At 36.6% G+C, this 14,750-nt stretch overlaps 1 protein-coding gene across 1 annotated transcript in view; it reads left to right on the top strand.

Annotated features, from left to right (window-relative positions):
• Positions 1–14,750, top strand: part of APLF (aprataxin and PNKP like factor) — a 96,978-nt gene that overhangs the window by 47,108 nt on the left and 35,120 nt on the right. The window contains exon 6 of the mRNA XM_007464085.1: positions 7,488–7,672. Coding sequence (XP_007464147.1) covers positions 7,488–7,672 — 185 coding nt within the window. The remainder of the gene's footprint in view (positions 1–7,487; positions 7,673–14,750) is intronic.

Raw genomic sequence — 14,750 nt, 5'->3', positions numbered from 1 at the left:
TGCTGACTGTTGGCTGGAGCTCACTCTGCTCCTAGAGGGCATTTTTCTGTTCTTGCACTTCATTTTCAAGGCCAGCATAACACAACAGACCTTCTCCAGCTTTGTGTCTCTCTAATTTCCCCTCGTTGGCTAGCTGAGAAAACTCTCTGCTCTAAAGGATTTGTTGACTAGATCAGGCCCATGTACATAATCTCCCATTTAATTAACCCAAGATAAACTGATTTGTAACCTTAAAAATAGGTGCAACATTTATTTTGCCATATAACCTAACATAATCATGGGCATGATATCTCATCTTATTCACAGTCCTGGGGATTAGGGCAGGAAATCTTGGGGGGTTCATTTTAGAATTCTGCCAACCACAGTAATACATGGTCTTAATACATCATCATTTAAGAATTATCTTATTATTGAATATTTATTCACTATCCCAAATTGCAGTGTCATTAATAAGTGCGATTAAAAACTGTGACTATCTTAGAAGTCTACTCTTATTATTACTATGGTATAAATTGTAGAAAGGAAATTAGTTTATCAAAAAGTGTAAATATTAAAGGATCATGATATATGTTGCTAAAGCACTCCCTTTATACTACAGTGGAAAAAAAAACTTTTGAAAAATTGTTTCCTGGTCAACTCTAGGTTTCACCCATTACAATGTGTGCCATTTACATATGTAGAAAAATACTATTCATTTTAATACTGAAAGCAATACAGACGACTTATTAAAGTAGGTTTTCAAACAGACCTGTTGGGGTCATGTCTAAGGTAAAGACAAGCACAGTAAGAGTGTTTAAAATTAATTTAATTATTTAATTAAACAAAAAACTACAGGCACACAGTGGTACGTGCTGAAGGAGTCAAAGAAGATGAGACCAGTGTCCTAGCATAGTTCACTGTTATAGCAGATACCACAATGATTTATGTCATCTGCTGGGTATTCCCATTGATTCAAGATTATTAAAATGTTTGCTACATTGTATTATTCAGTCTGAATTTTATTTGCAACTTTTCAGTCATCTCAGGTTTAATTTCTATTGGCTGCTTATTTTCCTTTATATGGGTCACATTTTCTTGTTTATGCTATTGGATGTTATGAATGATAGAGTATAGAGACTTTGCTTTTATATCCCTCTGAATAAATATTTTTATTCTAATAGGCAATTAGCTGGGCCTAATAGGAAATTTACTTCCTGTTTTCTTAATGGACATTTAATTCAGGCCCTAAACTCTGTTTCCTCTGTGTGGACAGCAGCTGCAATCTCTGCGCATGTAGTTTAGCAACCAGCCAGGGATTTGGGTCAGTTTTAAATGTAGATTTTGGTTTTTGGCTCTCTAAGCCTTTCTTCCTTCTGGAATTTTGTCTTTAACTTTCTACCTACTCTGTTAGCCTCAAACTCAGCCCTCTGACCACTTAAGCCAGTAAGGCTGCAGCTTTCTGTCACCTGCGAATTGGGGGATGCCCTCAGGGAAAAAGCCATAAATTGATAAACCTCACAGACTGTAGTTAATTTTTCAAGGTCAGACTCTTCATTTCTGCCTTTTTGGTTACTCTCTAGTGCCTTCAAATAGTTGTTTTTTTAAAAAAAATACTTTGTCTAAAATTTGTAATGGTTTTGTTTGGGATGATCAGTTCAGTCAATCTGCCTTTTTACCTTGAACATTGTCTTTTATAAATTAACAGCACAATTGACAGTACAATTAACAGCACAATATATGTTAGTTGAATGTTCTGACTCTTACTATTTCTCATGTTCAGCATAGTGGTCATAGAAGTCTTCTAAAGTTTTTGATCAAATATGTTGTGTACAGAATATTCCTTATTTAATGCTAATTTAGATTGTAGTAGGATCAGAGTGATCTTGTGGGAAAAATAGCTTATATATCATGTCGTGAGGGAGATGTGATTTAATCTAGAGAATTTTCGTATTTAAATCTAAGATTTCCTGCTAAGTGTTTTATTCCAGGACAGTGGTTTTCAACCCCCCCCCCCCCCCCATCATTACATGTATAATATATTTTTATCAGTAACATTTCTCATTAAGTGTGGTTCTTCTCAGTTTGCAGGAAGGGAATGGGGGATGGTAGTGGAGAGGGGGCAGCACTTTCCCTCAGTAGAACCTTTTCTCTAACATAGAAAGAATATTATTTGACCAAAAATTGGACCAGTGTGAACTGCCTCCTTGCAAACAAGTTCTTTTCTTTCAGAGTTATTTTGTACTGTATCTGCTTCTGTACTACCATTATTACATGACTTATAATCGTCTAAAATATATTTGCTTCAAATTATAAATTTGAAGCAAATATCCATTAATTTTCACTTGATAAATGCACCATATAAAATAAGAAACACTTTTTGGGGCACCTAACCTTGAAAATATAAATGAGAGTAATTTGACATTGATTTGGACAGGAATATTATATAGTACATAATATACTTAAAATGCTAAAGCTTCAAAATAAGATAAAAAAGTCTTTGCATTCAGGCATGTCTTAAAAATTCAGACTTTGGGGGAATACTTAAAAAAGCAAAGTTAGGTTACTTAACTCCTTTAAAGACAGAAAGATTTAGAAGTAAAGGACAGTTTTGTGCTTGAATCCAGCTAATTAAAGGTTGGAATAATTTGACTTTTTCTGCTGTGTAGTTTTTATTATTGTTATTGTTCTGTTTGTTTAAGTAATATATTATCCAGGTCAGTAGACCAATGCTAATGATTTTGAAAAATCAATTTCCAAGATGCATTTTAGGCTCATTTAGATGTAGGATACTTTCTTACGTCTTTTGCAGCTTTAGTACTCTATTGTGTTCATTGATCTTTATTTAGACTATCTGAAACCGTCTTGATATTTTGGAACCATCTGTGACATTAATTACAGGACAAATAATGTTAACTGATGTTAACTAACTTATTTAAGATCATAATAAATGCCAGAGCTATAATTGAGACCTAGTTCTGTCTGACTCTAAAAGAGCCCATGCTCTGAACCATATCACTATACCTGGATGGCCACCTAAATTTACCCTCTGTATGCTTTGGGGGTTTGGTTTGGTTTGGTTTATGCTTTTTATTTTATTAATATGCCCTTGCATTCTCTCCTAGATCTTTTCTCAGTTTAACTGTTAGTTTAATTCTTATATGTACGTGAATGTTTGCTGTGATCAGGCTATCCTTTCTGTCTTTCAACCAGTATACTTCTAATTTATTTACTTTTCTGGGTCCCCAGGTACTAGCCCTTAGATGTTATCATGAGCTTCTCAGGCCTGGGCTAAAATTTTTCCATGTCCCTTAGTGATTGGTAAGTGAATATAAATATTTGGGCAAAGGGTATCAGAGCCTCCCCTCTTTTTGCTTCCATTTGCTTCCTCAACCTTCTAGACCCCAGGACAAGTTAGAACTCCTAGGGTATGACACTCTTGCTAGATTGAAAAGGGAGCTTTTATATTTTCACTGGTTATCGTGCTACCCTTTAGTATTCTTCTTTCCCCATCTTCTAATCCTCCAACATGGAGTTATGAAAAGTGGCACATGCTGATAAAGGTTGAAGTAATAAGTAGTCCCCAAACCATTTAGTTTACACTTAATTTTGTACTCTGAATATTTTCTGTATGACAACTCAATACAGATTATAAATATTTAACTGACATTGTTTAATTTGATTATGATTCAGTTTACTTAAAGCTCTTCTTATTCTTTACATTTACTTTATTTTAAGCATCCTTGTTAAATGATCTAATTAATTCTAATCATTTTTTAGCCTCTTGGATTTTCTAGCTGTATAGTCATATCTACAGAATTATGATAATTTTGGCTCTTCTGATCTATTTACTGCTTTTAAAAACATTTCTTATTTCATAAGTTAGATCCTATAAATTTTAAATAAAAATGGATAAAATTGGCATCTGTATTCCTGATTTTAGCAGTAATTCTGTTAGTGTTTCAGCATTTAATATTATTGGTATTTGATTCTGATACTCATCATGTTTAGGGTGATTGACTGATTCCTTCAGGAATAACTGTTGAATTCTTTGAAAAGAAATTTTGTTATAGAAACAGTCCTGCATTTTCATATGATAATGTAATTAATGATGTTGGTAGATTTCCTAATGTTGTACCATGCTTGTGTTCCTGAAATAAGTTAATTTTATTGTGGTGACTTATTATTTTCATGCTGTGCTAGATTTGCTGATATTTAGTTTAGGACGTTTGTATCTATATTCATAAGTGTGGTTAGTATTTTTCTCCATTTGTGCCATCCATGTCAGATTTTGACATTAGAGCTATGTCAGCATTGTATAAAGTGCATTAGGAGATTTTTTATATATGCTCAAGGACAGTTTGAATAACAGAATAACAGAAATATCCATTTCTTTATAGAACTTTCCTTTATCACAGTCTAGGCTGGTGCCTACTTTTAGTAGTTGATAGTTCTGGCATAGGAATAGGTAAGTTAGACCCGTAAAAAAGAATGAAACACCCCAAAGCAGATTAGAATAACACACATTTAATATATAAGAAATTATCAGTTAAATTGATGGGGAAAGGATGCATCATTATTAAATATGATGTTGGGAGAATTAGCTTTCCATTTGGAAGAAATAATAATAGAGCTCTCACTGCTCATGCCATATTCATAAATAAACTTCTGTTGAATTAATAACCAATGTAAAAATTGAAACTATTAAGGCATTTGAAGAAAATATGGGGACATATTTTTTATTACTTCTGAGAGACTTTCTTAAGATGATGGGGAGCATAGAACCATAAGGGAAAATTTGGCAGATCTATTTACATTAAAGGTAAAAAAAATTTTAATGCAAAAGACACTGTAAACAAAGTCAGAGGCAAATAGCAGACTGACAAACAATATACTGGGAGATATTATCTGTCACAGTTATTAAACAGATAGAAGGTTTTTAATAATTGTCTACTTAGTAACACAAAAGAACTTGGTAGAAATTTGGGGCATTTTATATGCTGTACTAGAGAAGAATAAATACAAACAGCCAATAAATATATGACTACTATCAGATAGGGAAATGTAACCAGTTTCTGTTTATTAAGCTCATCAAAATCTAAGCAATTGATAATATTCAGTACTGACCAGAATGGGTATCAGCAAACATGGTTGGTGGAAGTATAAGTTGGTATAGCCTTTTACAGTTATTTAGAGACATTAAATAGAGATATTTGCCAATATCTCTTAAATCTTTAAATGTATAACACATTTTGGTCCAGAAATTCCAATTCTAGGTATTTATCCCAGAGAAATAAAGCATGTATACTTTTAGCCCTGTATATATTTATTTATTTGTAAATATATTTGCTTATACTTAGGAAAAAGTTGAGAAGGATATACATCAAATTGTTACTATAACTGTTAGGAGTGGTTTCTTTGGAGGATAAAATTGGATGGTTGTGATTTTAATGACATATATGCATATAGTTGAGCTAGTATTCATATAGTATTAGTGTAGCTGCTCATGTAAATAAATGCAGTTAGTAATTGTTTAAAATAAACTGATTTGCTCTAATAGCTCATTTCTTGTATATTTCTATCATTTAAATATACCTATCCTGGATTTAGAAAAATATTTTATATGCCAGATATAAAGATTGTTCTGAGCCAGTTAACTTACATATTTCATATACACTTTGTGAAGAACATTTTAACATTATCAAAATGACTTCTTCCTATGCAAAAAAAAAAAAAAAAAAAAATGAGCTCTGGTCCCTAGAAGGGATATTTGTAAGTATATCATTTGGAATTTTAAAGAATTGATTATTTTAAATATATATATATATTTAATTTTAGAATTTTATATACATCTGTGACCCTTGGAATGTGGTGAACTGTCATTTGTGGAAAAGCTGTGCCTTATTTAATATACAGTTTTTTAGTTCCTAGCATAGTAAACAGTATCATAGTTGATTATTTCCCTTGGTTTCACTAATTCATAACTGTTGTAATATTTGGTCATTTGCTTCACCAAACTGTATAGTCAGTTTTATTTAGTCCTATTTCTGCCAGTTTCTAAAATGATGTGAAATGTTCCCTAATTTAGATTCAAAACAAAGATTTAAATAATTGAGGCTGAGTTTAGTTATTAGATAGTTTTTTCATAAGTTTCCTTTGGTAAATACATTACTTTTATATTGGTTCAGTGATTTTCCTGTTCAATAATATGGACATTATTAGTATTTCTTTTCTGAATTTAATGAGGGTGTGTTACTTCAGGGCATTTGAATATCCTTTAGAACAGCTCTGAGCAAACTACAGCCCATGAGCCAAATTCAGCCCACTGCCTGTTTCTGTAAAGAAAGTTTTATTGGAACATAGCCATACTCATCCATGTATATATTGTCTATGGCTGGTTTCACACTACAGGGCAGAGTTGGGTAGTTGTGACAAATATTATATGGCTCACAGTGCTTAAAATATTTATTCTCTGGCTTTTTACAGAAGTTTGCTTTAGAACATTAAAATAATGACTACATATTGCCTTACATACCTGTATCCAGTCTCTCAAAGGATCTTTGGACAATTTCTGTTTAAGCTAACAATTCAATTACTCAAACATATTCATTGAGTATCAGTTTTGTGTTAGGCATAGGTCTAGATACTAGAGACACAAAATGGGGAACAATGAACAAGGCACAGAAAGTCTCTGCCCTCATGCAGTAGAGGAGAAAGACAACCATGAAGATTTTCCTCTTAAAATAAGTAGATCTTTTTTCTTTTCTGATTAGACAATTCATTAATTTGTTAACAAAATATGATGCTGATTTAAGTTTCCCCACTACATTGAACCTTGAATATAAGTATTATGGCAATGCAGTGTCCATTGTTGTTGAGACTTGTTTTCTTTATCAGTGAAGTTTGTAGAGGTTGCTCTTCCTTTTCAGTTATTTTAGGTACTTAATTTGTATTTATGGTAACTTAAGTTATATTCCTCACTGTGGATGATAGAGGCTCAGTAAGTATATATAAAATTCATTGGATAGCTATATGTCAGATTTTCTGTTAGAGAAATTCAATGCCAAAATTTTAAAAAATGTATATGATAACTAACATACATGTGGTACTCTGAGAGTTTATATATCTTACCTCATTTACGCCTCCTAATAACTCCATCAGTTATTATTATAACTCCCTTTTTCTAGATGATGAAACCAAAGTTGAGAGAGGTGAGGTGAAACAGTTAAGGGACGGAGCCTGCCCACATTAGCATCTTGGCCAGGATGACTTCAGGGCTGGAGCTCTTGGCCATGGTGCTGCTTAATACTTTTTGAGATTTGCAAATATGCATTTTCAGATTGGAGATTGGCCTTAATATAAATAGAACTTTAAATTTACTTGCTCTTTTATCCTTTTTCTTTCCTTCTGTCTTTTTTTTTTTTTTTGGTATGGATTATTGACATTTGAAGGTACAGGAGATAATTTTCCTCTTCTTTTTCTTTGTGTTTATGTACTTGTGTGTGATTAAGATAATACTGTAATCCGGGAAAGTGGAAAAGAAGGAATTTACAAAGACAAAACCCAAGTAAACATCACACAGCAAGGAAGAAAGCGATTAATTTCATCAGGAAGTACAGAAAGTATATCAGCAGAGCAAGACACAGGGAAAAAGTGCAAAAATGCTGACCAAGAAGAGTCTATCATTTCATCCAAGGTGATTTTTTAAAAATTCATAATTTGATTGTTTATTTTCTTCATCAGGTGTTCTAGTTAGGAATAGTTATATGCTGTATATATCAAGGAAAAACCAAAAATGCTTTTTATATTGAGTCTATCAAGATAAAAACTAGCCCCAGTTTTTCTTTTGTTTATTTTTGGTTTTTGGCTTACTGAAACTGATCTTTAATATAGCACTTGCAATGTAGAAAACAAAGCTATTTAATTTAGACGTTTTCAGACTGAAAAAAAGGTGGAGACCACTTGACTTTGGTCATAATTTGGTACCTCCATTTTGAAAATCTGGTTTCTTCTATTCTATTGGTCATTCTCAGACTGCCTGTAACTACCTTCTTCTTGATAAGTGTGAAGAGAGGAGCAACAAATGGGTAGCTCTTAACAGCCTGTTACAGGATTACTTCTGGACTAACTTGCAGTATTTATAAATCTTTTCTTTCCTCTTTCAGTTTTTGCTAAGTCACTAGAATTGTTTGGCTGACTGAAGCATTCTTTGGTACTGGATACTCTAAGAAAATGAGGCCTATTTTATTGGATGAATTTAAGAAGAGAGAGAGAAGAGGAAAAAAAAGAGAGAGATGGCCCTAGGACAAAAAGATCAGTTATTCTTCCTTTCAGGAGTAGGGTGGCTTTAGATGACAGTTTTCATGATCCTTGTAGACCTATGGCTAAGCTTTGTGGGTCCCCATCTATTTAGTCTCATTGAGAGCCATAGGAGTAGGATTGGTTTTAGAATAGCATGCACTGGATTGATGGAAATTCCAGCAGTTATCCCAGAGAGTCAGACCTTTTATAGTTCTCTCCTCACTCTTGCCTCCTCTCCCATTAGAGGAGATCCTGCTTCTCACTGGATCCTTTCCTCAAGCTAGAGAAGTGGGGTATAATCACTATAGGCTCAACTCCTTTGCTTACTTATGGAGTCAAGTTTAATAAATGAAAACAAAATGTGTTCTGACTCATACTGGCTATAAAGACTTAATAAGGTCATCAGTGCAGTTTGGCGTCTGCAGCCATGGATGAGCCACGTGCAAGTTCCTGCACAGCAAGGGAAGGAGAATGCTTTTAGAGAGGGGAAAAGGAAGTTGGGAGGGCTATAGTAAACAGAGTCCATGGTTTTTCATTGGCTGAGTCCTTGCCAGGAAGGAAGAGGAGTCTTTCCTTTTCATTTTGTGCTCTGCTATCATCACAGGGCATGAGAGCTCTGCCTTCTGGTCTCCCAACTCTATTTAATTGAAGTTTCTGTTTGTTAACTTTTTACATTTTACCCCTTTTGATCAAGGTCTTTCTCTGAAAGCACTACTGATCAAGAATCAGGTTTTCTGGTTTCAGTGGCTTTTTGTCCCTTAATGCCAGGAGGGGCCTTTGCTGGGTGTGGTTTCTCACACTGGAGAGAAAGTACAGATTGGAAACCTATTGAAGTCACATTCAAGTATCAAGGAGAGGTAGGAGGAAGAACTTTCAGGCACTTTTAATCTAAAGTCTCTATGTTATAAAGATCATAGAGATTGGAGAGCATCTGAAGTGTTATGTCATCATAAAAGGTTTGGCAGAGAAGGTTCCAGCAGGCCTGGTCTGGATATCTTGGGAAAGCTGTCTCATCAGATGCGGCTTCAATTACGGGAAATCTTTACCTTCAGGTCACCAGATGATGTGCAGGGCCAGTCAGGGTTCAGTGCAGTTTTTAGGTGTGTCACATGAATCCAAGAGCCCACTCCTTGGAGTTTGGCAGCACAAGGGCTGGTTTGCAGTACCTGATAGGGACCTTTCCAGTGAGGTTGAAGAGAGTTCTTCTGGAGGTGTTTCTTTCCAATAGACGAAATATCCAGGTTGCCAGGTGATGTTTAAGGTCATCATCTCCCACAGGTACACTATGAAAAGATTGCTCTACCAAAACATGGTTATTTTTAATAGACGCAATTAGGCCTTTGCAATATTGGACTCCTCTTATCAGTTGTGAGTCAAAAGAAGCAAGAGCCAAGTGCATTGAGCATCCTGTGGCTGTCTTAAAGGGTGAGAGCTTTATGAGTTCCAAAAGGGGTGGATCTGAGATTTAGAAGGACCAATGGCGAGGTATCTGGAGGGCCTTTACAAATTTTGCTAATTGAGTCATAATAATGCCATTAGTGCATTCACCTAAACGAGAATTGAGAGCGGTAAGCACAGTGAAAGTGTTGTAAAACTGGCTAAATAGCAGACTTGTTGAAGTGCCTGATCAATAAAATGTGTTCCTTGATCACCATGAAATTTGAGAGGAATTCCCCAGGTAGGGATACTCTTTTCTAAAAGGACCTTAACCACAGAAGAAGCAGTAGCCTGTCTGCAAGGAAGGCCTGTCTGTATGTGAAAACACATAGACCATTGCTAAAACATATTTATATCCATGAGCCAGAGCAAGTTGTCAGACCTTGAGTGGTCCATTGGACAGTTTAAATTGTTTAGGAGCAGTACAAACAGACTTCTTTGAGTCGTATTTCAGACAAGTGGGACAAGTGAGGTAGATACTTTTGGTGGATTTGTCAGTGTTTCCCCATCAATACTGATTCATGAATGCTGTCATTTTTTTCAGTAGACCAGTGGTTCAATGCATGTACAGGGTTGATGAGTGGGGATTTGGGTTGTTAGTTAGTCTAAACCAGAGCTTTCTCTTTTTATCAAACCAACAATTTTTGAATTTCTAATCTTGTTTTTCCTTTTCTGAGGCCAGTTGTTGGGCTTCTTTAGCCAGTTTTTCTAAGTTATCATCTGGGGAAATGTTCATTTGGACCAACAGAATGCTGTTAGCCCCTTTCAGGGCAGCATTCCCTGCAAAAATGTCAGCAAAGTGATTTCCCTTAGCTTCCAGAGAGTAAAGTTTAGAATGCCGTGGAATATTAGTAATAGCTAAAGTGGCAGATAAAAATATTGCATTCCTGAACATAAGAGCCATTTAAAATTTTATTTCCGCTGGAAGTAAGGAAGCCACGTTGCTTCCACAGTATTCCAAAATCATGAGCTACTCTTAAAGTGTGTACCATCAGTATAAATATTGGCAGTTTTGCCTTTAGCTAAAGTACAAGCCCATTTGAGAGTGTATAATTCAGCCTGTTGGGCCAAAGTAACCATTGGTAAAGATGCTGCCTCAGCAACATCAAAAGGAGTTGCAAAGCATACCCAGCATAATATTTGCCATTATTACCTTTTAAATAAGAACATCAGTGAACCATGAGAAGTCAGTGTTACTGAGAGATCTTTCCTGTAAATCATCATGAGGAGTCAGGAGGTGATCAGTCAGTGTTAAGCAGTCAAGAGGGACTTCTTTCGTGACAGAGCGGGGGAAGAGTAGCAGGGTTAAGGTTATTATAGCATAAAAGAATTATGCGAGGAGCAGTTAACAAAAGGACTTACTTCATAGAAGGTGAGGCAGCTGGCTGAGAAATATTGAGGGTGATGAGAATTCAGGAGGGCTTCTACTGCATGAAGTACAAAAATAGTTAGAGGGAATCCCACAGTTTTCTTGGTGGCCTTAACCCAAAGGGCAGTGGCCATAATGGCTTTAAGGCAAGCAGGGTATCCCTGTGCCACAGGGTCCAGTTACTGGCGATAATGCAGTGTGGGTTGATGGTGGACCCCGTGGTTTTGGGTGAGTACCCCAAGGGCATACTCTTCCTTTTCATATACAAAAAGGAAAAGAGGGAATTTGATAATTGGGATTCTCAAGGGCAGGCGGGTTCATCAGACTCAACTTTAAGGCCTTAAAGGCTATATTGTTTGGTTTTTCCCATAAGTTTGAGTCATGGTTCTTATTGTTTAATAAAGCATACAGAGGTTTAGCCATAAGAGAGAAATTTGGAATTCAATTTTGGCAGTAACCAACTATCCTGAGAAAACTTTGCAGTTGGCAGTTAGTTTGGAGTTTGGGAAAACTTAGGACATCATGAAGTGTATCTGGATCTACATGTAGCTTTTGTTCTGATATCAGATGCCCTAAATATTGAACCTGGGTTTGGGCAAACTGCAATTTTTCTTTGACAAACTTATGTCCCTTTCAGGCTAAAAACTTTGGCAAGTGAATACTGTCTTCCTGTGAGGATGATTGAGAAGGAGAGCAAAGAAGCAAATCATCCACATATTAGAACCTCTAGTGAACTTTATATAATCCAGATCAGCCTTTGGGATTTGTGAGAAATAAGAAGGACCCTCAGCAAAACCCTGGGACATTACTGTCCAGGGGAATTGTTTTTCTTCCCAAGTGAGAGCAAAAAGGTATTGGCCAGCTTCATCAACTGGAATATTAAAGAATGAACTACATAAATCAGTAACAGTGAAGAATTTACTTCCAGTAAGAATGGATGTTAGTAATGTATGGGGATTAGGAACAACGAGGTGTCAAGGGATAACAATGTTGTTTACTGCTCAGAGATTCTGGATGAACCTCCACCCTCAGCCGTTAGGTTTTCTTACCAGGCTGGTGTAAGGGATAATGAGACCTTGAGCCTTGTAATGTTCTATTATGGCTTTATGCCTTTAAGTCCTTCTTTTCTTATAGAATATTAATTCTGGAAGTGGTTTTGAGGGCTCTATTTGAATCTTGCTGGGAGGTGTGCTGTGAATTTTGCCAGTATCAATTGGAGTTTTTGCCCATAAGGAGGGTGGCAGGTGATTCACTAGGGACAAATGATGAGTGTTTCCAGAATTAGCTCTAGTGCCATCAGAGGCAAAACAAATAAAAGATGTCAAAGGATCACTTAATTCACCTGATGGTTACTTTGATGACTGTTGTCAAATTCTAGAATTATTTCCCCCTTTTGGGAGAAAGAAATTCCAGCATGATACTTCTTTAAGAAGTCTCAGCCTAATAAATGAATAGGGGCAGAGGAACTAAGGAGAAAAGGGTGTGCGTCTCTCAAAGGGCCTAAACAAAAGGGAATAGGCTCAGGGAGAGGAAACTCTTGAGGCTGTTTAGAAATCCCACTATTTGAGCTGTTTTAGGGATTGCTTTATAGTGGCGGGGTTGAGCATTGAGAGTATGGCTCCAGGGTCAGCCAAGACTAGGAGAGATTCATCCCCAATCTGGAGAAATGTTTCTCCAAGTCGATTGAGAGGGAGCATTGGGAAGAGCCCCTGTAGTTTATCAGAGTCCTGTCATTGAGAATTGGGCAGATGTTGGAAAGGCTGGTTAGAGGGCTGAAGGCCTGAAGTACTTACACTTGTTAACAGTCTCTTTCCAGTGTCCTGGCTCTTCACAATAATAGCAGAAACTAGGAGGGTTTTGGTTTTGTTTAGGAGTCTTTTAGTTGCTGGATTTGAAGATTAAGAATTTTAGTAGTCTTTTTTTTGGGGGGGGGCAGGGTTACCCACCTAGAGTTTGAGTGAGCTGGTTTGCCAGGTTAGCTAAATCTGGAGTGGACATCATTTTCCATTCTATCCTGCTCCTTTTTACTAGAAAGGAAAGGACCCAGTTCAGCCCAGTAATAAACATAGAGTTAACAGATACCCAGGTGGAATCCACATCTGAAAGAAGAGCAGAATTTTCTTTTAAAACAATCTGAAGTTGATTGTAATAGTCATAAACAGGATTATCAGATTTTTGTGTGCAAGCCTGAATTTTGTTCCAATCAACAGGCTTTAGAAAAGCCATAGGAATTACCTGATGAAGTTGCCACATGATTGCTTAAGTGTGATCATATAATAAGTTACTGGGCTGGTCTTCCACTTGTAATGCTAGAGACCTTTCAAGATTTTCCCAATTAGCAATTTTTATCCAATGCTGGGCCTGGCCTTCACTGACAAATATATGAACTAGGTGATGTAAGTCAGAGAAACCAGGTTGTCAGGTTTGAATGACTATATCAAATTCCTCAGCAAATCTATGAGGATCTTCTGTTACTTTGGGAAAATCTTTGACTATTGCTCACAGTTCAGCTTTAGTCCAGGGAGTATAAGAAATTAAGTGTTTAACCTCTGGCTCCTCAGAAGGCTTAATTTTAAAGCAACAGGTTCTGGCAATTTCAAAGGAAGAGGGAGTAGGGAGAGTTTCAGAGAAAAGGGGAAGTTTAGCACGAAAATTAGTATGGGGGCACTGAGGGTACAGAGGAGGTGTAGACAGTATAAAAGGAAGGAGGACGTTTGTGCCGGAGGCAGAGTCTGACCATAGGAGCTGAGGGAGAAAGACAAGATGGCACCTGAGGTGGAGCCTGAGATGAAGAAGCTAAGGAAGAAGAGCCCGAAGCTTCAGAAACTATTTTGTTTTTCTTAAATCATTTGCCTCAGTTAATCTTAAAATCTTATTTTGCAGAGAGGCAATTTTAGACTTCTGATAACATTGGGAAGCCTCAAAATTTCAAATCAAAATTGTCATTCCATTCAGTTCTGGAAGTTTTTGAGCTGTTGTAATCCAGCTTGGTTTTAAGAAAATTAATTTGGGGATATCAGAAGTTTCCCGTAATGGCCATTGATATTCTAAATTGCCTTTGGTCAGGTTGGTCCATTTAGTTGGAAATGCCTGTGAGGAAGGACTGTGGTTTTTAAACACAAAATCAGCTGAAGTACCTGTTGTGGGGCTGGGTTGCCCTCAAAATATTTAGATAACTGGGTCCCAATTCTCAGAGGTTTTTCTCTATAATAAAAGAACAATTTTCAAACAGCTCAATTCAAACAGCTCACAGGTCTAATACCAGCCAGTTCTAAGGAAACAGTTTGGTCCTGGAGAAGCCAGGCCAGAGGCTTCTCAGCCAGCTTCAGTTAAAACAATCTGATCTCAAAGTCAGACCAAAGTGCCAAATGAGTACCCTCCTGCAGAACAAGGCCTTAACCTGGAGGACAGAACCTTAAAATAGATTCCAGATAAAGCCTGGAGAGCTTCAAATGCAAAGAGGATTTGAGCTCGGATCCTGGAGAAACGTGGGTCTGCGAACTCCAGGGTCTGTGAGAAAAATCAGTGAGCACAGTGGACTCAATTGTGGGGACTGCACCTGTTTGCTCACCAGCCCTGGAGCTGTTGGGGGTCTTCTCTGATCCCCGTATAGGCCACCAAAATGTTGACCTAAAACAAATGGACTTCCAGATATTTCTTCAGCAGG

Source organism: Lipotes vexillifer, unplaced genomic scaffold, assembly GCF_000442215.2.
Source record: "Lipotes vexillifer unplaced genomic scaffold, Lipotes_vexillifer_v1.1 scaffold311, whole genome shotgun sequence".
Lineage (NCBI taxonomy): Eukaryota > Metazoa > Chordata > Mammalia > Artiodactyla > Lipotidae > Lipotes > Lipotes vexillifer.
The sequence above is the reverse complement of the archived record's forward strand: the minus strand, read 5'-3'. Positions and strand labels throughout refer to the sequence as shown.